Genomic DNA, 23,217 nt, shown 5'->3' with positions numbered 1-23,217 from the left:
ATAATATAATACAATATAATGTTCTAAAAACTATATACTGTGTAATACAGTCTGACTCACTCTCATCATTCAAATCACAACTGAAAACACATCTGTTCAAACTCGCATATTCACTATAACCTCTGTCACTGTCCTATACTCCCTGCTGTTTGTTATTTTAACTTCACTGTTTTTATATTTCGTTTCGTCGTTTGTTTTATTTTTAACCTCGACTTTTAACTGCCTTGCTGTGTTTTTTTTTGTTTTTATCTGTAAGGTGACCTTGGGTGTCGTGAAAGGCACCACCAAATAAAATGTATTATTATTATTATTAATAATATAATACAATATAATGTTCTAAAAACTATATACTGTGTAATACAAGAATAATAGAATAGAATACAGTGTTGGGTGGTAAACTATCAGTGTCGTGACACGGACTAGTGATGTCACCATTTGAGATTTAAATGGTACAATTATTGTCTGAGGAAATATCATGGTCTCTATGATTACAATAAAAAAGTTATATATATATTCTTAAATATTCTTTTTATTATATATACTTCCTATATAGTCTATAGTAGGGATGTGCATGACTGACCAAAATCATTTTAGAAAGGTCTACTGTTCTTGAGACCGAATACTCTACCCCCCCCCCCCCACCCCCCCACCAAATATTTTTAAATTATATTAAAAATATATTGTTATTTTCTGTTTCAGTTTAAATTCAGTTAAAATGTTCAGTTTCAGTTAAATTCAGTTATTCTTTTTAATAGAATGGACCATTAAAATCAAAGGGTATTGCACATAAATAGGCACTTCAGAATCTGAAGTTCAGATAATCCTTCAGAACGTTGATCGGTTGAGCTGACAGACAATAAATCAAAATGACACCATTCACCATCATAGCCTATAATAACAGCATTGCATTGACCTATCAACCGGTTTGAACTCTTTCAGCGCCAGAGGCCCAGCTCATCTTAGTTCCTACTGCGTCACCACTCTAAGAGATAGGGCTGCGTGGCGGTTTTTGCAGGGCTATATCTATATTCTATATTATAGCTATGGATACAATACTATGGCTCATTTGACATCAACTATCCATTGATCAATATGTGAAAAATAATAAATGATTTCATGTATATGTTCGCGTGTTATACCGTGGTGAATATAAGAATAGTTTCAGAGTGATCCTGGCTAATTCCAGGAAACGGTGCTATGGAGCAATACGTGAATTTTACTAAAAGCGTTGGCGTTGCTCGCCTGGACACGCTACTATTTCCAAATCAAATGTATATAATAGGTATTATGTTTAATTTTTGATGCTTTGAACATCACCAACGGCATACGTTCTGGAGTACGTTACACATGGTCGCAACGATCAATGTGAAATCATGGTTGGATCAAAGCAGGATTGATGTCATATAGTCCTTACCTTCACTAGGAGGTACCCCAAAAAGAATATTCCAATTGTCTGATCGCGATTTCCAGTATTGGTGTCCATCGTGTCGCCAACATAATCCACCACAACACATGCATCGGGGGCATTTGACGCGTTTCAATGCCATCGAGTGAACCGTTAGACTCGCCTGACCAAGAAAACTGCGCCCGGAGACATTTGAATGTAACACTGTGTGAAAAAAAGGATTCGAAGGGTGGGCGATACTGTCACCCACCTGGATGCGGCCGGTATTGCACTCTAGCGATCTCAGAGTGATTCACTACTATGGTAACCCCAAGGTCCGTGTGAGAGAAATTACTACAAATATTGAATAAAAGAAATAACGATGAAAACCCGACTATACTCAGGTTTTCGGGGGTCCTGGCGCTCAACGCATGGCGAGATAACCCGACTATCCTTGGGTCTGGCGCTGAGTTAATAAAAAGGAATTAAATAAGAATGGTTTGCTTCAATTAAAATTGTAAAAAAATTAAATAATAATAATAATTTCGACTGACATGAAAATCGAATGTGGAGACTAGCATCGACTATTCGAACATTTTAATATTCTAACTCATCCCTAGTCTATAGCAGAGTTAAACACACACGACAGACACACAGAGAGACACATATATACACACACACGCCGCCCTTTAACTCATTCAGTGCCAACCACGTAATATGACGTGTTTCCTCGCCAACGATTGAGTGCCAAACATGTAACATGTCCTACCTTTAGTGTGTGTCTGTGTGTCCTACTTTTAGTGTGTGTCTGTGTGTCCTACCTTTAGTGTGTGTCTGTGTGTCCTACCTTTAGTGTGTGTCTGTGTCCTACCTTTAGTGTGTCTGTGTGTCCTACCTTTAGTGTGTCTGTGTGTCCTACCTTTAGTGTGTCTGTGTGTCCTACCTTTAGTGTCGTACCTTTAGTGTGCGTCTGTGTGTCCTACCTTTAGTGTGTGTCTGTGTGTCCTACCTTTAGTGTGTCTGTGTGTCCTACCTTTAGTGTGTGTCCTACCTTTAGTGTGCGTCTGTGTGTCCTACCTTTAGTGTGTGTCTGTGTGTCCTACCTTTAGTGTGTCTGTGTGTCCTACCTTTAGTGTGTCTGTGTGTCCTACCTTTAGTATGTCTGTGTGTCCTACCTTTAGTGTGTGTGTCCTACCTTTAGTGTGCGTCTGTGTGTCCTACCTTTAGTGTGTGTCTGTGTGTCCTACCTTTAGTGTGTGTCTGTGTGTCCTACCTTTAGTGTGTCTGTGTGTCCTACCTTTAGTATGTCTGTGTGTCCTACCTTTAGTATGTCTGTGTGTCCTACCTTTAGTGTGTGTGTGTCCTACCTTTAGTGTGTGTCTGTGTGTCCTACCTTTAGTGTGTCTGTGTGTCCTACCTTTAGTGTGTGTCCTACCTTTAGTGTGCGTCTGTGTGTCCTACCTTTAGTGTGTGTCTGTGTGTCCTACCTTTAGTGTGCGTCTGTGTCTCCTACCTTTAGTGTGCGTCTGTGTGTCCTACCTTTAGTGTGTGTCTGTGTGTCCTACCTTTAGTGTGTGTGTGTCCTACCTTTAGTGTGTGTCTGTGTGTCCTACCTTTAGTGTGTGTCTGTGTGTCCTACCTTGACTCCCAGATTGAAGAAGAATCTGAGCACGTTGACATCTGGAGAAGAGACAAAGTTACATAAACTGGAGAAAGCATCCAAACTGTCCTCAGCATCACAACAGTTTGTCCTTGTACTAAGGCTGAGCCCGAATGTTCGAACGTTTGTTCGTTATGTTAACATTCGAATTCTAAATCAAAATTCGAATTTTTTATTTTTAATAAAAAATATTTTTCTTTTATGTGTCTATTCATTCTGTTTGAACCAATGTGGTTTTTCTTCACAGTTGCAGATAAAGATTAGGCTACACTAATATTATAGTATTAAAAAAAACGTTATATTCATTAAAGAAAGTTGATTTAATACAAAAAGACTCATTTAATCAGATTAATCACTTTATTCACATTGAGGATTTAGTTTGAGGATATAAAAAAATATATATATATATAATTTAAAACTTTTTTTTTTTTTTTTTTTTTTTAATTAAAAACGAAGGTTCAAAGGTCGTAAAACCCTGACGAAGTTCGAATCCCAAAAACAGGCTTCGGGGACAGCCTTACCTTGTACCTGCTCACAACGTCTACCCATGCAGTTTCCTCAAACTATTTAGTTTGTTGAAGAAGCCAGGATATTACTATTCTGTTGTGGATGGTTAAACACACAAGGACTGTATTCTGTTGTGGATGGTTAACGTCTTAACAGGAGAGGTACCGGCGTCGGGCCGTCATGCCCGTGCGCGGTTCGCACACAAGTCACGGCACTTTGCGAGCGTCTAGCGGCTGCATTTTTTCGCAGAACATATATTATACCGTTAGAAAGATCTATTTGTTGCCGTTCAAATACCACCTCACTCGACCAAATCCGTGCCTCGGTTCTCGAGTTACATGACAATATGTCAGGCGAGTGTCTTTTTTTTTTTTTTAAACTTTGACCAGTCAGCTGGTTCTTTTAGCGTTTATCGCTTTTTCATCGCATTCATACTTGGTCAAGTTCGACCGACAGAAGCAGGCTGAAAGGGTTCAGAGATGGGGGGGAAGACACTCTGGGAAAGGCACGGCTGCCGTCCGGGATTCGAACGCGCTCAGCCCCAGATCCGTGACGAGCACGGTTGTCCACGGCGCTGAAATAGCACTCGCGGTACGTGGTGAGCTACTGGAGCTCCCAGGCGAGCGTCTTTTTACATGCCGTGCATCAGATGACCACCCCGGACTCCAGACGCTCCAGAACTGCCAATCATCCGCCGATGGCCAAAATGATTGGTCAGCCTTGTAGCCAACAATTGTACCTTTCCAACGATACCCCACGTGGGGGGGAGGGGGGTGCGAATAAGGGAACTGGGTGAAAGTTGACGAGCGAAAATAGGAAGTGAATCAGACTTCAGAATGAACAGCCGTGGATGAGGAAATGGATTTGAGAGCTTTTTTTCTGTTTTACTCGGACGTCTCTCAAAGACCCATTTCCTAACGGATTTCTATAAAATTCAGACCTGTACTACATAAGACTTCAGGCTATAGAACCGCAGTGTTTTCCAGTGTATACCTCTATGCTGGAATATTGGAATATGGAATCTTGCAACCACTACAGAAAAATGTGAGTACAGAAGTTCAAGTTCAACTCAAGTTCAGACCTCTGTTACTCTATTTCATTAGCACTAAAAGTGATTTACCTTTTTTGCATTAGTAACTTCAGAAAGTTATCTTTCAAAAGAGACCAGGCTCATGCATGTGCTATAAGTATAAAGCTAAGCTTTGCAAAAAAAGTATGCAGTCCTCAAGTTCAAGTAAAAAAAAATCCACTTTTCTGGGTGCTTGTTAAGATGTTCTGTACCTCACTGTCTGCATTTGTACCTCACTGTTTACTCATTTTTACTCACTGTACTGATTGTAATTAGGCTGTACTTTAGATTGTATATTGTATATTCCTGTTTTGCTTACTTTTTTACTGTATGAAGCACACTCTCAGGGGCTCATACAGAACCAAGCATTCCACCGTAAAGTACATTTATTGTGACAACTAATAAACAAACTTGAAAACATTCGTTTGCATGTTGTGACCAGAACTTCAACCACAAGTCTCAGTAAGTCAGCTAATGGTTATGCATCCATTATACTACCGTCTGTCTCTCTAACCTTTAGCACCCTTGGGCAGGTCCTCTCCTATCTTCCTGTCTGTCTGTCTAACTTGTTGCTCACCCTTGGGCAGGTCCTCTCCTGCACGGTTGAAGGAGAAGGGTGGGGGTGCAACTGCCTCACCCTGCTCCCCGAGAGGGAAGCCTGGGAAGAGCTGATCCTGGAACAGTTGGGACAGCTGGTGGAGGGGCACCGCTCCCTGGATCGACTGGCCGGGGTGGTGGTGGTGGGGCTGGGGAGGTTGGAAATGGGCGAGGGGAGGGAGCTGGGCGTAGAGGTGGGCTTCACCCAGCAGAGTCTGGGGTTGAGTGGTGCTGGAAGAGTCAGGTGGGAGGTGAATGCTCTCCGTTTGAGACTGGGTGGTGGTGGGAGGTTGGGGCTGAGGCTGGCAGACTAAAGGCTGAGGTTGGGTGAGGAGAGCAAGGGAGGGGGGAAGAGAGGACTGGGGCTGGCACTGAGGGGGAGTGGGCTGCTGGATGTTAGGAGCCTGGGGTTGGATGTTAGGAGCCTGGGGCTGGATGTTAGGAGCCTGGGGCTGGATGTTAGGAGCCTGGGGCTGGATGTTAGGAGCCTGGGGCTGGATGTTAGGAGCCTGGGGCTGATTGATAGAAGCCTGGGCCTGGGTGAAGTGGAGGTAAGATGCTCCTGGAGCCTGGTGCTGGTACTGGGAGGTCTGAGGGTAGTGAGGGTGTTGGTACTGGGAGGTCTCAGGGTAGTGAGGGTGTTGGTACTGGGAGGTCTGAGGGTAGTGAGGGTGTTGGTACCGGGAGGTCTCAGTGAGGTGAGGGTGTTGGTACTGGGAGGTCTCAGGAGAGTGAGGGTGTTGGTACTGGGAGGTCTCAGGGTAGTGAGGGTGTTGGTACCGGGAGGTCTCAGGGTAGTGAGGGTGTTGGTACTGGGAGGTCTCAGGAGAGTGAGGGTGTTGGTACCGGGAGGTCTCAGGAGAGTGCGGGTGCTGGTACTGGAGGTAAGGCAGAGAGGACAGTACTGTCTGGGACTCTGGTACACAACACTCTGACACAGCATCTGAAAAGAGTAGAAAGGAAGTTACGGCAACAACAATAAAGACAAACACAGAACATGAAGAAGTGTTGGCTTTTCAAACTAAACTATATGCGCTAGGGGTGGAACGGTACGCATTCGAACACACCGTACACCGTTCGGTACGACCTCCACGGTTCAGGGTATGTGTGTATTGTTCGGTTATTGGGATGCAGAGAGGCAGTAACTAAGTTAGCCGCGAGCTAAGCTACCTAACGTTATCCGCGAGCTAGGCTAACGTTATGTTAGCCGCGAGCTAACCGCGGAAACGCTCACAGCGAAGTGATTCCACGACACCAGTTCCATTAGTGGGGAAGGGGGGGTATATTGACGAGGCTTGACAACAGAGGTTCAAAGATAACTTCACATTTATTGGCTGTTGGTTTATATTATATCATCAGGGCTTCTCCAGGTTCCAACGCCGTGTTACTGTTGACTATTGACTTCCTGGTGTGACGTCACTTCAAATACGGCAACCAAGACGACGCTCAAAAAGCAAAAGAGAGTCGAGTCGATTAGGTACCATGCAGTGAAAAGCGGCATAAGAAAATACTTCATAATGTTTCATGCAATTAAAAAGTAAATATATATTTAGTACACATGATTTATTTATTTTAAATAACAGTGACTTTTCCTTTTTGATGAAGTCTAGTGCTGGTTGAGCATATGCATACTTTATGTTGATGGCCTTCGTCTATAATGTGGCCACAAAAATAGAAAGGTTTAATTATTTTGTTTGTTTGCACAAAGTTAATACTTTGACAAATGTTGCCTATATATTTCAGTCAGTGCGGTTTTTGTGTGCCAAACATTATTTAAGGCAAACCGCTGTAAACCTTTTTTTTACCAAATAAATGAGAAGCATGTTTAAATCAGCAATGCCACCCCTCTTGCTCTACCAAAATCTCTCCTAGCTCTAACCGTCACTGTCCAAATAATGTGCCTGATGTCAAACTGCCTCATTCTTTCAGTTTTTGCATGACTACGTCCTTGAGAATAACTGAAAAGTTGGATTATTTTTAGTGTTACATTTTTAAAAAATTCAAAAACGTATACAAACCGAAACCGTGGGTTTTGTGAACCGTTCCACCCGTAATATGCGCTGTACACCATATAACCTCAGACTAGGGATGCACGATAATTATCTGGCCGATATCAGCAATTATGACGTCATCCCGATAAACCCGATAACGTTATTGATAGCTCCGATAATATATAATAAATGTTTTGGTTAAAAGAAATCCGGTGTGGGTGGATTTGGATGAAGGGCGCTTGTTTTTATTATAGCCTCCTCCTGTTTTGCCAGTACTGTGGTACGACTGACAGCGTGTGGTTTAGGAACAGGGAGTTTTTCACAAATCCAGCGCTCCCTTTCTTGGCTGTGACGTAGTCACGTTACATTCGGAGGCAGACAGTCGATCTGCCAATTACGTCCCACCGCTTGCACCCACCTCTTTTTCTTACCACCAATCAGAAGCTCTTGTTCGTTTATTTACCTCCGGATTGTCGGCCATTATTCTACTCAGAGCTCAGGCTAATAATGTTAGCTCCCCGCCAGCCACATTGACAAGTACCAGCGCTTATACATTACTGGCAAATGTCTTGTTGCACTTGTGGCAACGAGCGTTGTCAGCATCGACTTTAGTAAAATAGACCCAGACTTTTGAACATTTCATTCTGTCCGCCATGATGAGAGCAGAGCTGTCTGTACTCGGCAGCAGCCGTGTGTGTGTGTGTGTGTGAGTGAGTGTGTGAGCACAGCCCGCTCCTCGCGCAGGCAGAGACACCGAGGCAGGAGAGATATAGAAAACGGCCAACAAGATTAGTTTGCGACGTTTAAATTCCTCAAAAAAAACCTCCATAATTTCTCGAGTACCGATAGCAGTACCGATGACATCGGAGCTTATAAATGCTAAAAAAAATTAAAGATAATTGATCAAAGAAAATATATATATACATTTAAAAAAAAAATTATAATACAATAAATATCGGTTATCGATATCGGTTATCGGCTTGAGGAGCATAAAGTTATCGGTATCGGTGTCAAAATCAATATCGTGCATCCCTACCTCAGACACGTATGCTTTTCGTTATTACCACGACAGCCAAAGACACATTTGTGAACAGCATGCCCTAACAAGGCAGACAAGATTGTACCTGTTAACCCTTTCACCGCCGCACTACCAAATGGTTTAACCCTTTCACTGCGACAATACGGAAGGTTAACCCTTTCACTGCCACACGACAAAGGGTTAACCCTTCCACTACCACACTACAGAAGGTTAACCCTTTACTATCACACTTGCTACACTTCTACAAGGCCATTTGCATGTTATTGGTATCTAGGGACATCTATGGACCTCGAGGAATGTATTCCCAGTGTCCGAAATATTGTGTGACTTGAAATATTATGCTAGAGTAAATTGTAATGAACCAAAGGAGAATATAAATTATTAGTATTTAATTTTTTTTTAATTGTTGACGGTGAATAACACCATGCTGACGATGACCAAAGGTGAAAAGATGCCACTGAGCTCATCTAGCTACTTCTTGAGATCAATTATAGTAAATATCTAAGCAAATGAACAATGGGCAGATCATTTACAGGGTTTTTTGTAGATACAGTACTGAAATTGTGTATCAGTGTATCAGGCTGGGGAGACTTTTTCATCTTACATTTTTATTCGTCCCAAACGCCCCAGCTCCATCTGATTCCTTCGCTTTTTTCACTGTTTACTTATCATGCATTGCAACACTAATATATGGGCAGTACCCCAAGTCAGACTGCCCCGAACCCACTTATTAAAAATTATCTTGGGGGTCTGAGGGCAGTAGCCCCCGACCCCCTCCCAGGGGGGAGCACTTAAGTTAAGTACCCTCACTTTGTTCTTTTTGGGAGCCCCCAAAGTCACCCCCGAATTATAACACCCGAGTGCTAGTTCTAAAGTGGTAGAAGGGTGGCAGAAGCGCAGCAGAAGGGAACCGATTTTTCAGTGCTGGATCTGTACATTTGTTTACCGATGTTTTTAACCTCTTCCACCCGTGCGGTCCGGTACATTAGGGCTGCACGATTTTGGGAAATAATCTAATTGCGATTTTTCTGATAGATATTGCGATTGCGATAAAATTTGCGATTATAATAATTATTATTTTTAAGCAGCCACAGAGGTTTATTGTAAAATGCGGCTTGAAAATGTTTCTTTTTACCTGGGAATCAATACCGGTACCCAACGGTAAACATTTTTCTGTACTTTACTCTCCCTCTCTGAAGTCTAAACTTCACAACACAATCTAAAACCCCTTACCTCCCTCTCACAAACCGATCTTGTATCTCAATGGGACTTCCTGGTTAAAATCGATTAATCGTTCAGCCCTACGGTACATCACGTCATAAATCAATCTGTCTAGACCAAAGGTCGGCAACCTGCGGCTCTTTAGCCAATCAGCTGCGGCTCCCTGGCCCAATTTTTTTTTTTGGAGATCGATGTCATACTGTGACACTGAAATGAAAATATATTTCATCAATTGAAATATTTAGTCAACAAAAATATTTCATCAACTAAAATATACAGTACGTCCAGGGCCGCCGCTAGGGGCGTGCGAGCAGTGCGGTCGCACAGGGGCCTCGCGAGAAGGGGGGCCTCGCGAGAAGAGAAAAGGCATTTTTTTTTAGATTTTTTTTAAATTTTGAATATTTTTATAAAAATAAATAGAATGTTAACAATCACTTTCCATCACAGACCTAAAATCTAGTTTTGCTTACATGCTTATATATTTCACATTAGACACGTTTGTAGAATAGTGTTCTGGGCTCTGCAGATATACTATTGGTTTCATTCAATGACCCGTTTACTTTTGTGCAAAGCATCGTGGGAGGACTAACACTAGGGGGAGCTGGTTGGCGTCGGTCTGGTAGTTGGTAGAGAGATGTGAAAAAGACCGGTATTATCCACGAGGGGAGGGGGTACAGGTACAGGGTCTATTCGGCGCCATCCACGGGAGCAAGTGGATGTCTTGGCCAAGAGCATCCTACTTTTGAAAACCAAATGTGCAGCATCGGAGCAGAAGAAATAACGCTGCATGCCGTAAGCTTATCAATACCAAGTATAGTGATTAGGTTATGCCAAGACCAGGGCTGTACGTTAACTTTTTTTGCACATAGCACTGGTGCTACAGAGGTTGATCGTTTTGTAGCACAGGCCAAAATCTTGTAGCACAAGTATAAAACGTGTTAAATTTGTAACAGTCACAAATGTGCCTATTGTATTTGTGTTATTTAGTTGCAGTGCCATGTTTGGCTGTCATTTTCATGCTGACAAGTTGACGTCACACAGCCAGACACGTTACGTGTAAGGAATTATGGGATTTGGTGTTGGGTGTATGGACTCTACTAGGGGTGGGAATCACCAGTTTCATCACGATACGATACGATATAGATTCTTTGGACAACAATACGATATTTGCTGATATATGCCACGATATGATACGATGCAGGTGCCTGCAATAGATATGAGACGATATCATAACATAAGCCCATTTAACACAATCAGTAACATTTAGATCAACTCAAAAAAGGCAACGGAAATATCATTTGACATTTTTATTTTTGACCTCTTCCAGACTTTTAAAGGAAAAACAATCTATTGTTTTTAATACACATAGACCTCCTGTTCACTGTAAAGTGCCACGTTTTGATATGTTGAGCTTTAAACTTTAAGTTAAATGTTTTGGAACTCACAACACGCAACCGTTTTATGTTGCATGATCATGAATACATTTATTATGTATTGTATTTTTTATGTTTAAATATCAACATTATCTGTCCACCCTCAGTACATTTACTATCAATATAATATACTCGGCTGACTTCATCTGATCTTTCCAAACGCGCGCACACAAACACACACAGAGAAGGGAGAATGTCTGCCCCCCCCCCTCCTCCTTACTCTGCCCGTCTGCTGTTCTCTCTATATGGCTCTGAACAGCTTGATAGCTTATGCTAACGTAACGTTAATTTTGGACTTTAACACGACGTGGTCATAAAGGAATGGCGAGGATTGCAAAGCATGTTATATGCATTTGACCCGTTGCGGAATAAAACAGCAGGGATTTGTTTTGGGTCGCGAATACACTATCCTTGCTCCGTTTCAATGTCCGCGTTCCAGACGCTACTGCTGCTACTGAGACGAGTCCTGCTGTGTTGTGAGCTGAGCGGATATGAGTCACGACACACAGGATTTTCAAAATAAGAGTATCGAAACGAACTGAGCGTTGCTAGCTGCCGGAGCCATAGTTATTATAGCTGGAGCTGCACGTGCGATATATATGTCGCACTGTACAGCCCTGGCCAAGACGAAGAGGACGTTCGGCAGATGGACTGAAGATGAAAGTTGTTGCATGTTAGAACGTTCAGTCAGGCTAGCCATGTCGGCTAGTAGCTTAGCTAAAGGTAGGGACAGCTAAGTAGCGTTAGCTAACCTAGCTAGCTAGTAAGCTTTAGCTACGTTATAGAGTGCTAACGTGTGGTTCAGTCAGGCTAGCCATGTCGGCTAGTAGCTTAGCTAAAGACAGGGACAGCTAACTAGCGTTAGCTAACATAGCTAGCTAGCGTTATCGAGTGCTAACGTGTGGCAGATAAACTAGGAACAGACTCGCAAGTTCATCCCAACGGGGGGACAATATCATGGGACTGGTGAACTTCCTCTTGGACCTGATTCTGCGTTAGGGTGAGTTTTTAATGCAATCTATTCTGTTCCCGCCGTGGAGAGATATCTCTCTCTCTCTCTCTCTCTCTCTCTCTCTCTCTCTCTCTCTCTCTCTCTCTCTCTCTCTCTCTCTCTCTCTTCTCTCTCTCTCTCTCTCTCTCTCTCTCTCTCTCTCTCTCTCTCTCTCTCTCTCTCTCTCTCTCTCTCTCTCTCTCTCTCTCTCTCTCTCTCTCTCTCTCTCTCTCTCTCTCTCTCTCTCTCTCTCTCTCTCTCTCTCTCTCTCTCTCTCTCTCTCTCTCTCTCTCTCTCTCTCTCTCTCTCTCTCTCTCTCTCTCTCTCTCTCTCTCTCTCGACTGGCTCTCTCTCTCCCGACTGGGCTCTCTCTCTCTCGACTGGGCTCTCTCTCTCTCGACTGGGCTCTCTCTCTCTCGACTGGCTCTCTCTCTCTCGACTGGGCTCTCTCTCTCTCTCCCTCAGGGTCAGCTGTGCTGGACTGGGCACTCTCTCTCCCCTCAGGGTCAGCTGTGCTGGACTGGCGCTCTCTCTTTCCCTCAGAGTCAACTGCATAAGAAGAACATCAGCAATCAATAATAATGCTTGAATTCATACAGCGTTTTCAGCCTTTTGAAAACACCCAAAGTAGTAGTAGTAGTAGTAGTAGTAGTCAGTCATAGGCGCCTGGCCTTAAGAGCACGCGGAGCAGCTGCTCTCCCACTATTGAACTTGGGGGAGCAAGGTATGATCTTGCCCCACCACTTTTTGATCATATGAAAAATATGATATACCCCCCCCCAATATATAAATCTAACCATAACTACGTAATTTCAATCAAATTAATATAAGCAATGACACTTAATAACAAGTTTTTAAGTTTCCAAAGATTGCGAACCCCCCCCCCCCTGCCCCATTTATGGTTTGATCCAGTTCCTCCCATCTCCAGCGCGTAGACCTTGGAGCACAGCGCTGCAGTCTGGCTGCTGGTAGGCTGAGTGTAAATCAAAGCCCACAGAGTGTGTCATAATATTGGTGGCAGGCAGGCAGGCTTTTCCAGTAAGTTGTTCAAATAAAAGGATTATGTTAGACATAAGTTACTATTGAGTGGTAGTAGAACTTCTACGGTTCTACCACGCAATACAATAAAAGTGTTTCACAGTCCCGAATTGCGATCTGGTCATACGGTTTCCTCGAATAAATAATAATAACGTTTCCCTCTCTGGTTGGCGTTAGCTTTAGTGCTAGCCGCTAGCTAACGTTATCTAGATATGTGGTGTGAGCTGGATGACGTTGACTTCATTTCCAAACGTTAACGCTATCTATATGGCAGACGAGCAGGGCCGGATTAACGACGGCCGCGGCCCGTGGGCCTATAGTGACGAGGGGCCTCCATTTTTTTTTTTTTTTACTTTTTTTTTTACTTTTTTTTTTTTTTAGATCGATGTCATGATTGTGCACTGCAGACTCAGGGAGGAGGCAGAGAAGGAGAGAAAGAGACACAAGATTTACAGGTAATGGAAATATATCTTTTTTCTCTTTCTTATTAAAAACTTGGCCTATTTGAAAGGAGATTGATTTAATAAAAATGAATGAGCGAAAAATCAATATACAGTGTATATACAGTATAATATATTATTATTATAGTAATTGGCTATCATACTGCAATATAAACTGAGTTTTATAGTGAAAAGAGCAGCTTTATTGGTCAAGATTGAAGGCTCTATATTGCAGGAAATTGCACGTACAGGTTCATTAAATTAAAAAGAAAAAAAAAAAGCCATGGAGGGGGTCGTGCCGGACCCCCTCCAAACCACCCCTTGCCTGTCAAAAAAAGAAAAAAGAAAAAAATACTTGCACCCCCACTTTCAACTATAACTAGGCGGCCATGGTAATAGTAGTAGTAGTAGTAGTAGTAGTAGTAGTAGTAGTAGTAGTTTATTCAGTCATCATCTCACACAATACAATATCATCATCTCACACAATACAATATACACCATAATTTAACAATATTTGATTTTACAGTGACTGAGAAGGTACAGACTGAAGCAATGCTTATATAGCCTATGCCTGTCCTATATTCTTAACAAAAATAAAAAAAATTAAGACTCCAAAACAGTATTCGAAAAGAAAATAGCAAAAAAAAAAACTATTATTCACCCTTGTAGTTTTCAAAAATAGCTTTACAAACCATTTTCTTAAAAACCAAAAGCGAATTACTCATTCTTAACTGTATATCAGCATTGTTCCACAAAGCGCTTCACAGATGGGTCAAGCATTCACACTCACACAGTCATACGCTACTGGTGGTCGTGAGCAGCCTCACAAAACACAGCTTCCCTGTGGCAGACTGACGGAATCATGTCTGCTATTCAGCGCCAACCACCATCAACAACCTTCATAAATACATTCAACATTAATGGAATTGGCTGTAGCAGTTAGCTGTTATATGCAATCACATTTGTTTAACTACGGGGTAGTAGTTGACCTAGTTGTTAGCTTAAGCTAGTTAGCTGTGGTTATCTACAAACATGTAGATGAGACTAATCGAGAACATGGCTAACTGTTGGGAATTCTAAGGTACATCTTATTTAAGCATGTAAAATGGCAACTAATCAATTCAATCAATTAGATTACCAATATTATATCAACATGAAAATTTGAAAGGGAACATAATAGTATTTTATTTGAGTATTTACTATTATAAGGTTATAGGTTCTGATTGGCTCTCTAGGTTAGCACTTTAGCTTCTGATGCTGTGGTGGGCACTATAGTCCTAACATTGCTAACTAAACTTTTAGTCCGAGAAAAAACGTCACGAGTCACGACTATTTACGTCCACGTGCTGTAAGGAATCAGGAATACGGAAAGCACATTGTCTTGTAATAGAATGACTGAAATCACTGCAAGAACTAGTATAGGCTAGCTAGCCCTCATGAACCGGCACACACCAACAGTAGAATATGCACTAGGCTACTGCACGCACCTGTCATGTTACTGTTGGTTCCTTCCACTTGAACTTCATCATCATTAGCAGCAGCAGCTACTCTAACGCCAGCCCTTCCTCTACTAAACATGTCTGTAATTTTAGAACATTGTTCTGCGTCTTTTACTAGCAATTCTAGCTTTTTCAGCTCCACCCTTTCTTTTTTTGCATTCTCCATTTCTGCGCTTCTAGGCCTACTCGCGGTTGGGAGGAAACGTGAATCTCATTCACTGATGTCTCATGTCTCATTCAAGACTGGCTAACAAAAGCATGTCTTTCACTTAACACCAAGAAAACAGTGTGTATGATGTTCACAAAGTCACCAGTAGAGGTCACTCACTCTAATGTGTTTCTGGGAGAGGCGGAGCTGGACATTGTACATTAATTCAAGTATCTTGGGGTCACGTTGGACTCTACATTGACCTTCAAAAAGTTATGTGAAGAAAGTGACAAACAGTCAAGTTTAACATCGAAAACTTCAGGCAGATCAGGCCCTGCCTGCCAGTTAATGCTGCAAGGATGTTTCTGCATTCAATGATTTTATCACACATCGAGTACTGTTTTATCAACTGGTCTCTTTCATATGTCACTACTCTTACACCAATAGAATTACTCTACAAAAAAGCCATAAAAGTATTTGATAGGAAACCAATTTCATTTCATCACTGTAATGTTTTAGAAAAACATAACATGCTAAGTTTAGAGAATTTCCAAGTTTTCAAATATACTTGCTTCATGTACAAGGTTCTGCATGGACTTGCCCCTCCCCCATTGAATGAGTTCATCCAACAGAAAGGAGACACTGGCATTACCACCAGGGCCATCAGTAGAGGGGACTGTAAGGTGCCTTTTCGGTATACTACCATTGCAAAAACTGTGTTCTCTGTTAAAAGTGGTAACTACTGGAATAGCCTACCAGTTGTGATTAGAGAGTGCCCTACATACTCCATGTTCAAGACCCATCTTAAACTGCATCTTAAGGCAAACCAGAACTGTGATCATTTTTAATCTGATTTAGTTTATGCAACTTGTTTATTGTTTTATTGCCGGCCCACACACTGGCCCACACACCGGCCCACATACGGCCCACACACTGGCCCACACACTACACCGGCCCACACACCGGCCCACACACTACACCGGCCCACACACCGGCCCACACACTGGCCCACACACCGGCCCACACACCGGCCCACACACCGGCCCACACACTGGCCCACATACTGGCCCACACACCGGCACACATACTGGCCCACACACCGGCCCACCGACTGGCCCACATACTGGCCCACACACCGGCCCACACACCGGCCCACATACTGGCCCACACACCGGCCCACACACTGGCCCACACACCGGCCCACACACTGGCCCACATACTGGCCCACACACCGGCCCACACACTGGCCCACACACCGGCACACACACTGGCCCACACACCGGCACACACACTGGCCCACATTAGTGGCCCACACACCGGCCCACAGACTGGCCCACACACCGGCCCACACACCAACTCACACACTGGCCCACACACCGGCCCACAGACTGGCCCACAGACTGGCCCACACACCGGCCCACACACCGACTCACACACTGGCCCACACACCGGCCCACACACTGGCCCACATTAGTGGCCCACACACAGACTCACACACTGGCCCACACACTGGCCCACACACTGGCCTACACACCGGCCCACATTAGTGGCCCACACACCGGCCCACACACTGGCCCACATTAGTGGCCCACACACCGACTCACACACTGGCCCACACACTGGCCCACACACTGGCCTACACACCGGCCCACATTAGTGGCCCACACACTGGCCCACACACTGGCCCAAAAAAAAAAGTAAAAAAAAAAAAAAGTTAAAAATAGTGGCTAATCTTGAGTTTCCGCCCCCCCAGTAAGCTAACCATGGATCAATCCAAAAAAAAGTAAGTCTGAGGAAAATAGAGGGTTTAATTCAGCGTGGACAGATTAATTTGCTTTCACGACTAATGATGTAGGCTTACCTGTATGCCTGATATGTGGTGCGAAATTAGCAAAAACAATGAAAATTTTACTTTTTATTTTATAGATTTTCCACAAATAAGGGAAGGACTCAAATAGAGCTGCATAGTTCAGGGTTTTATTTGAAAGTAGGTCTACAGATGCCAGTGTTTTTTCTCCTTTTCTGTGTTTTATTTCAAAGTAGGTCTACACATGGTAGTCTTTTTTCAAAGTAGACTACTTTTTATTTTATAAATGTTCCACAAATAAGGGAACGACTCAAATACACCTTAATAGTTCAGGGTTTTATTTCAAAGTCGGTCTACAGACACCAGTGTTTTTTCTCCTCTTCTTTTTTTAGATTTTTTATTTTTTTTTCCTTTTCATGAAACAAGACAAACAATACAGTAACAGTAATAATCAACGATAAATCACAGGACAATAACAGAAATAATAATAACAATAATGACAGTCCAGTAATTAAATCAGAATGAAAGTAGATTAAAAGACATACAAATTATAAATACAATACATGAGCTCTTGCTCTTGCTCGCTCACCCCCCCCCCCCCCCCCTCAGGACCCCCACTTGGACTATACATCCACTACTTCATTCAACATCATGTCCGACTACATGCCAGCTGGACCGGCTACCTTCCCCACTCCTCCAGACCATAGCACCAGACATCCTCCCATTCCTAACTGCAACCATCAACTCCTCACTCAACTCGGGGGTGGTCCCCACCTCCCTAAAACAAGCCAGAGTCACGCCCCTCATAAAAAAAGCATCCCTGAACCCTACCGTCATAGGCAACTACCGTCCTGTCTCTCTTCTCTCCTTCCTTTCTAAAACACTTGAACGTGCTGTATCCAACCAACTTACTGCTTATCTCTTACAGAATGACCTCCTAGACCCTAATCAGTCAGGCTTCAGAACTGGTCACTCCACAGAGACAGCCCTCATTGCGGTCACAGAGGCACTTCACTTAGCAAAAGCGAAAGGCCTCTCCTCTGTCCTGATTCTCCTAGATCTATCTGCAGCCTTCGACACAGTCAACCACCAGATCCTCCTCGCGGCCCTCGCAGGAATGGGAGTGGCTGGCTCTGCGCTGACATGGTTATCATCATACCTCAATGACCGCTCCTACCAAGTGTCATGGAGAGGGACCCTGTCGGCCACCCGCCCCCTGCGGACGGGTGTCCCCCAAGGCTCGGTTTTAGGACCCCTTCTCTTCTCCCTCTACACTAAATCACTGGGTAACATTATCACGTCTCATGGCTTCTCCTACCACTGTTATGCCGACGATACTCAACTCTTCCTCTCCTTCCCTCCCTCAGATATCCACGTCTCTGAGCGGATCTCGGCCTGTCTGTCCGACATCTCCGCCTGGATGACGACCAACCACCTCAAACTGAACCTAAGCAAAACAGAATTGCTCCACCTGCCGGCCAAATCCTCCCCCCTGACCGACCTTTCCATCACAGTCGAGAATGCAGCTGTGACCGCGTCCCCGACCGCCAAGAACCTTGGTGTTGTCCTCGACGACCAGTTGAACTTCTCTGCTCACATCGCAGCGACAACCAGAACCTGCCGATTCCTCCTGAGCAACGTCAGAAGGATCCGCCCCTTCCTGACAAAAGAATCCACCCAACTCCTCGTCCAATCAACAGTCATCTCCCTCCTCGACTACTGCAATGCACTGCTCGCTGGCCTCCCGGCCACTGCCACTAAGCCTCTTCAACTCATTCAGAACGCAGCGGCCCGCCTGATCTCAAACCTACCGAAGTCGGCCCATGTCACCCCACTTCTTAGGGACCTGCACTGTCTCCCCATTGCTGCACGAATCCGCTTCAAGGCCCTCGACCTAGCATACCGTGCGGCAAAGGGAACTGCTCCCGCCTACCTCCGGTCAATGGTCTCTAACTACACACCCTCAAGACCCCTACGCTCTGCTTCTTCTGGCCGCCTCAGACCTACTCCTATCCAAGCTCCGGGAGGGTCATCAAAGAGAAGTCGCCTATTCTCAGTCCTTGCCCCACAATGGTGGAATGAACTACCCACCCCAGTTAGGACAGCCGAAACACGTCCAATCTTTCGCCGTCGACTAAAGACGCACTTCTTCAACCATTATCTGAATAAAAAAAAAAAAAAAAAAATAATCTAACCCTAACTAACCATACTGTCATGCACTTGTCCTAATAAACTAACCTACACTGTAGCACTCAACACTTTGACGAACATTGTTACTCAGCTGATAGAGTTGTGCCCTTCCTGATGGCTTGTCGTACAGAACTTGTAAGTCGCTTTGGATAAAAGCGTCAGCTAAATGACTAAATGTAAATGTAAAATGTAAACATCAGAAAATTCCAAAGCGTTCCTTTGGAATAAGAGTTTGAGGTTTTCCTTTGTTTTAACAGGTAAAAACAGCAATAAAAAGTCCAGAATTTTCTTTTTGTTGCTTTATAATTCCATTGATGCAACAAACTGTGTGCTATAAGTATAAAGTATAATAAATCGCAAATTACTTTGGGTATGCAATTGTCAGGTGTTTTATGCTAAATGTGGGGTATGCTTGGGGATATATAAAACGTTATACACTGTTATCTTAATTTTTTTTTTTTTTTTTTTTGGTCTTTTTCCCCCTCCATTTTCCTCCGATTTTCTCCCATCCCAATGTTAGTCGTATGCCAATTCCCAGTCCCTTCCTGGTCGCTGCGCTTTACCCCCCACAGTCAGATCATTTGGGAGAGTGGAGGCTACCACGTGCTTCCTCCGACACACGTCCAGCCAATCACCGCTTCTTTTCACCTGGCAGCGCGGATTCTCATTGAGAGGGCGTAGCGTGTGGGAGGACCACACTATCCCCCTCACGTCCAATCCGCGCTTAGCAGGCGCCCCGACCGAACTGTAGGAGTCGCTGTTTACAACGACCCGGACCCACCCCGCCAGCTTCTCCCACCCTCTGATACAGCCAATTGTATCAGTGCAGACGGCCAGCCAAGCTGGTGACAACCCCGGAGCTGTGAGCTGGATTCGAACAGGCGAACCAAGCTCACAGCTCCGGGGCTGGTGACGAACGCAATCTCCGCTCGACCACCTAACCGCCCATGTTATCTTAATTTTAAGGGTAAACTAAATAGGTTGTGCGGCTCCCTGAGCATTTTATTTTGTGGGAGGGGGGAAAAGTGGCTCTTTTGATAGTAAAGGTTGCTGACCCCTGGTCTAGACTGTATGACATAATGTTGCGTTTTTTTCCAAATGTATCCAAGAGTAAACATCATAACCATGTCACAACAGCAGTCATATTGTATATTTTCAGCAATACGTTTGTTTACCAATAGGTTAAAGTGTTATTAGTGAGATTTTAGTTTTTGAAATGTGATATTTTCACGGAGAGTGGCCATTTTGAATTAGTGGCCGTTGCCGAATGATGATAATTTGTAGTCATATGAGCACAGGGCATCCAGAGCTCTCAATGAGCGTTGAAATTCCGAAAAACTACAGTACCCAGGAAATTCTAGCCTCCTGCAAGCAAATGACTTGTGTATGAATTCTTTTTATTTCTCGGGATACTATAATCACAAAACTGAACGTTATTGGCATAGATTCACTTTCTGTGAACATTTAGCAACCATCCGATTTTAAATCAGTTTAAAAAAGGGCGGAGCTCTTGCAAGAATAAAAAACCTACTGTACCTACAGTAGATTTCATTATCTGTTCTTCATGCACGCCTGGTGATACTAAATCCAAATTGAACTCGGCCATTTGAAAGAAGATTTGGCCCAATCCATAAATGTGCAAATTGACTATAATAAAGTAATTTATTGGCCTGCTATTCTATAATAATATTTCAAATTGCATTGGTACGGATGGGAAAATTCAGTACTGTATCTACTAGGGCTGACCCCTATTAATCGATTAGTCGACTAATCGGTCGAAAGGGGCCGTAGTCGACTGGCCAACCTCTTAGTCGAATATAATAAAAAAAAAAAAAAAAAAAAACGTATTAATTATTATTCTTTCCAAAAGAAAATAGGCCTAGAAGCGTGGCTAACGCTAATGGCACGCATACCAGAGGCTAACTGCCTATGAAAACAGGCACACTGAAAGAGGATTTCACCCATCTAATGAACACACTAGACTAGACAAATATCAAGATGTATCCATCAGTGGACCAATTGCATGCTTTTGCAGAGGACAAGAAGCCTTCAGTCGACTCCTTCACAGCCGAAATGAAAAAAAAATAATAATAATAATAATATTATATATATATATATATTTTTTTTTTAAGTCGACCAATAGTCGACTAACGGCAAATTTTGGTCAATCCTAGTCGACCATCCAAATCCTTAGTCGGGGACAGCCCTAGTATGTATTTTAGGTGGATTTTCTGAAAATAGCTCAAAATAGGGGAGACAAACTGCGCTCCAATATATGCCAATAACGTTCAGTTTTGTGGTATATAATCCAGAGTAATAAGAAAAAAAAAATTATAATCAGGAAGTTATTTGCTTGCAGAAAGCTAGAATCCTTTGGGAAGTGTAGTTTAAAAAAATTCCAACGCTCATTGAAAGCTCTGGATGTCCTCTTCTCAAAATTAGGGATTTCCCGATCCGATCACGTGATCAGGGCCGATCACGTGATTTTCCGAAGATCGGGATCGGCAAAAAAAAAATAAAAGTGTGGGTGACCTGGCGAAGCCAGGTTGCCACCCACACTATAGTAATATATACTATTCTTTATTTATTTATTCTTTATTCCACCGATTTTGCAAACAAAACTCCGCCCAGAGCGTTCGCGCCCCATACACGTGAAAGGTATCAAAACAACCGGCTTGCTCGAGCTCACAGCGCTATTAGTTTTCGGAAAGTTTCACCGCACCGTTTGGCTACGAATCGACTTTAAACGGAAACATTTCTGTCCCATTGGAAATGCATTGCAAGTTAGAGTGGTGGAGTTGAAATAATTTTTTTCCACCACCTTGGGTAAATTGCGACACTGATCTCAATTTTGGACGTAGAAAAAAAAAACACATCAAAACGATGACACAGCTGTCGGCTCGCTCACAAAAGAAAATTAAATGGAATTGGACATTTCTATCTCAACTGATGACCATTTGTTTGAAGGTTCTCCTCCCCATAGACACCAATGGCTAGCCACTCTAAGAAAAGGCTGGTTCGTCACCGCGGCCACAATTGTCGACGGAATGCCACAATATCGCACACAACCCTTCACCTACTCCTTGAAGTGCTCATGTGCGCTTCACAACGCTTCATCTCTTATCGTTTGCTTTTAATCATCGTGACAATGCAGTCATGCGTCTGCCCTCATTGAAATACATTCAAAGTGAAAGTGCATAGTCATTCGTGATTGCATCAGCTGATGCATGATTGCATCAGCCTAACAGGTGTGTGGCTCATGGCCCATGGCTACAGCTGACCTGCCAATGACCTCTCATGGACTTAACCCTTAATCGCCCTCTGTGTTGCAGTACTGAATTGCTCGACAGCGCCCTCTGTCTTGCGGGTTGTGTCATTGTACTCAGTAGGGATGTGCTCTTTCATTGGTCTATGTTGACCCATTGGACTCTGTAGGGATATCCTCTTTCATTGGTCGATGTTGACCACTCCCCCGATCCTTAGACCACGCCCCTTAGGCCACACCCCCTTAGTCCTGACAAATTTTAAACACTCGAAAAAGTCTGAAAAATTTCAAAAACTCTGAAAAGTCCAAACAATTTCAAAAACTCGGAAAAGTCAGAAAAATTCAAAAAGCTCGGAAAAGTCGGAAAAATAAAAAAAAATCGGAAAAGTCCCAACAATTTTAAAACTGAAAAGTTTTTTTAATACGTTTTTTTTGTTTGTCATAGAGACTCACGAGAGACCCTCTCCCGTTTATTTTTTTATTCAACAAACATGACCATGTTCACGTCTTAAACAGAAGAATTTTGCCAAAACAAACCAATAGTATCCAGCTGCAGAACGGCAGACCAGCCACACTCTCAGACCCAAATTTTTATTTATTTTATTTATTTATTTATTTTGAATCCCAATTTCTCACATTACATTCACCCTGAATGTTGACGTTATCCAGGTGAAAAGTTAACTTCATTCAAGCGAGGCATTGCAATCCTTGACATAAATCATTTGATGTATAATTAAATCAAAGGAAATGCGTTTGGGTCTGAGAGTGTGGCTGGTCTGCCGTTCTGCAGCTGGATACTATTGGTTTGTTTTGGCAAAATTCTTCTGCTCTGTGTGACAATAAATAAATGAATGATGATATGCAATTTAAAACCAAAACTAAGGCCTCAGTATGAGTTTAAGACGTGAACATGGTCATGTTTGTTGAATAATTTTTTT

The 23,217-nt window shown here is 43.2% G+C and overlaps 1 protein-coding gene across 1 annotated transcript in view; it reads right to left on the bottom strand.

Moving 5' to 3' along the window:
• otud4 (OTU deubiquitinase 4) overlaps positions 1–23,217 on the bottom strand; it is a 138,068-nt gene that overhangs the window by 11,196 nt on the left and 103,655 nt on the right. The window contains exons 17-18 of the mRNA XM_084334900.1: positions 5,198–6,160; positions 3,024–3,064 (exon numbers count right to left, since the gene is read on the bottom strand). Of these exons, the coding sequence (XP_084191026.1) occupies positions 3,024–3,064; positions 5,198–6,160 (1,004 nt within the window). The remainder of the gene's footprint in view (positions 1–3,023; positions 3,065–5,197; positions 6,161–23,217) is intronic.

Source organism: Notolepis coatsorum (genome assembly GCF_963971535.1).
Source record: "Notolepis coatsorum genome assembly, chromosome: 1".
Classification (NCBI taxonomy): domain Eukaryota; kingdom Metazoa; phylum Chordata; class Actinopteri; order Aulopiformes; family Paralepididae; genus Notolepis; species Notolepis coatsorum.
Note: the sequence above shows the minus strand (reverse complement) of the source record. Positions and strands in the feature narration are given on the sequence as shown.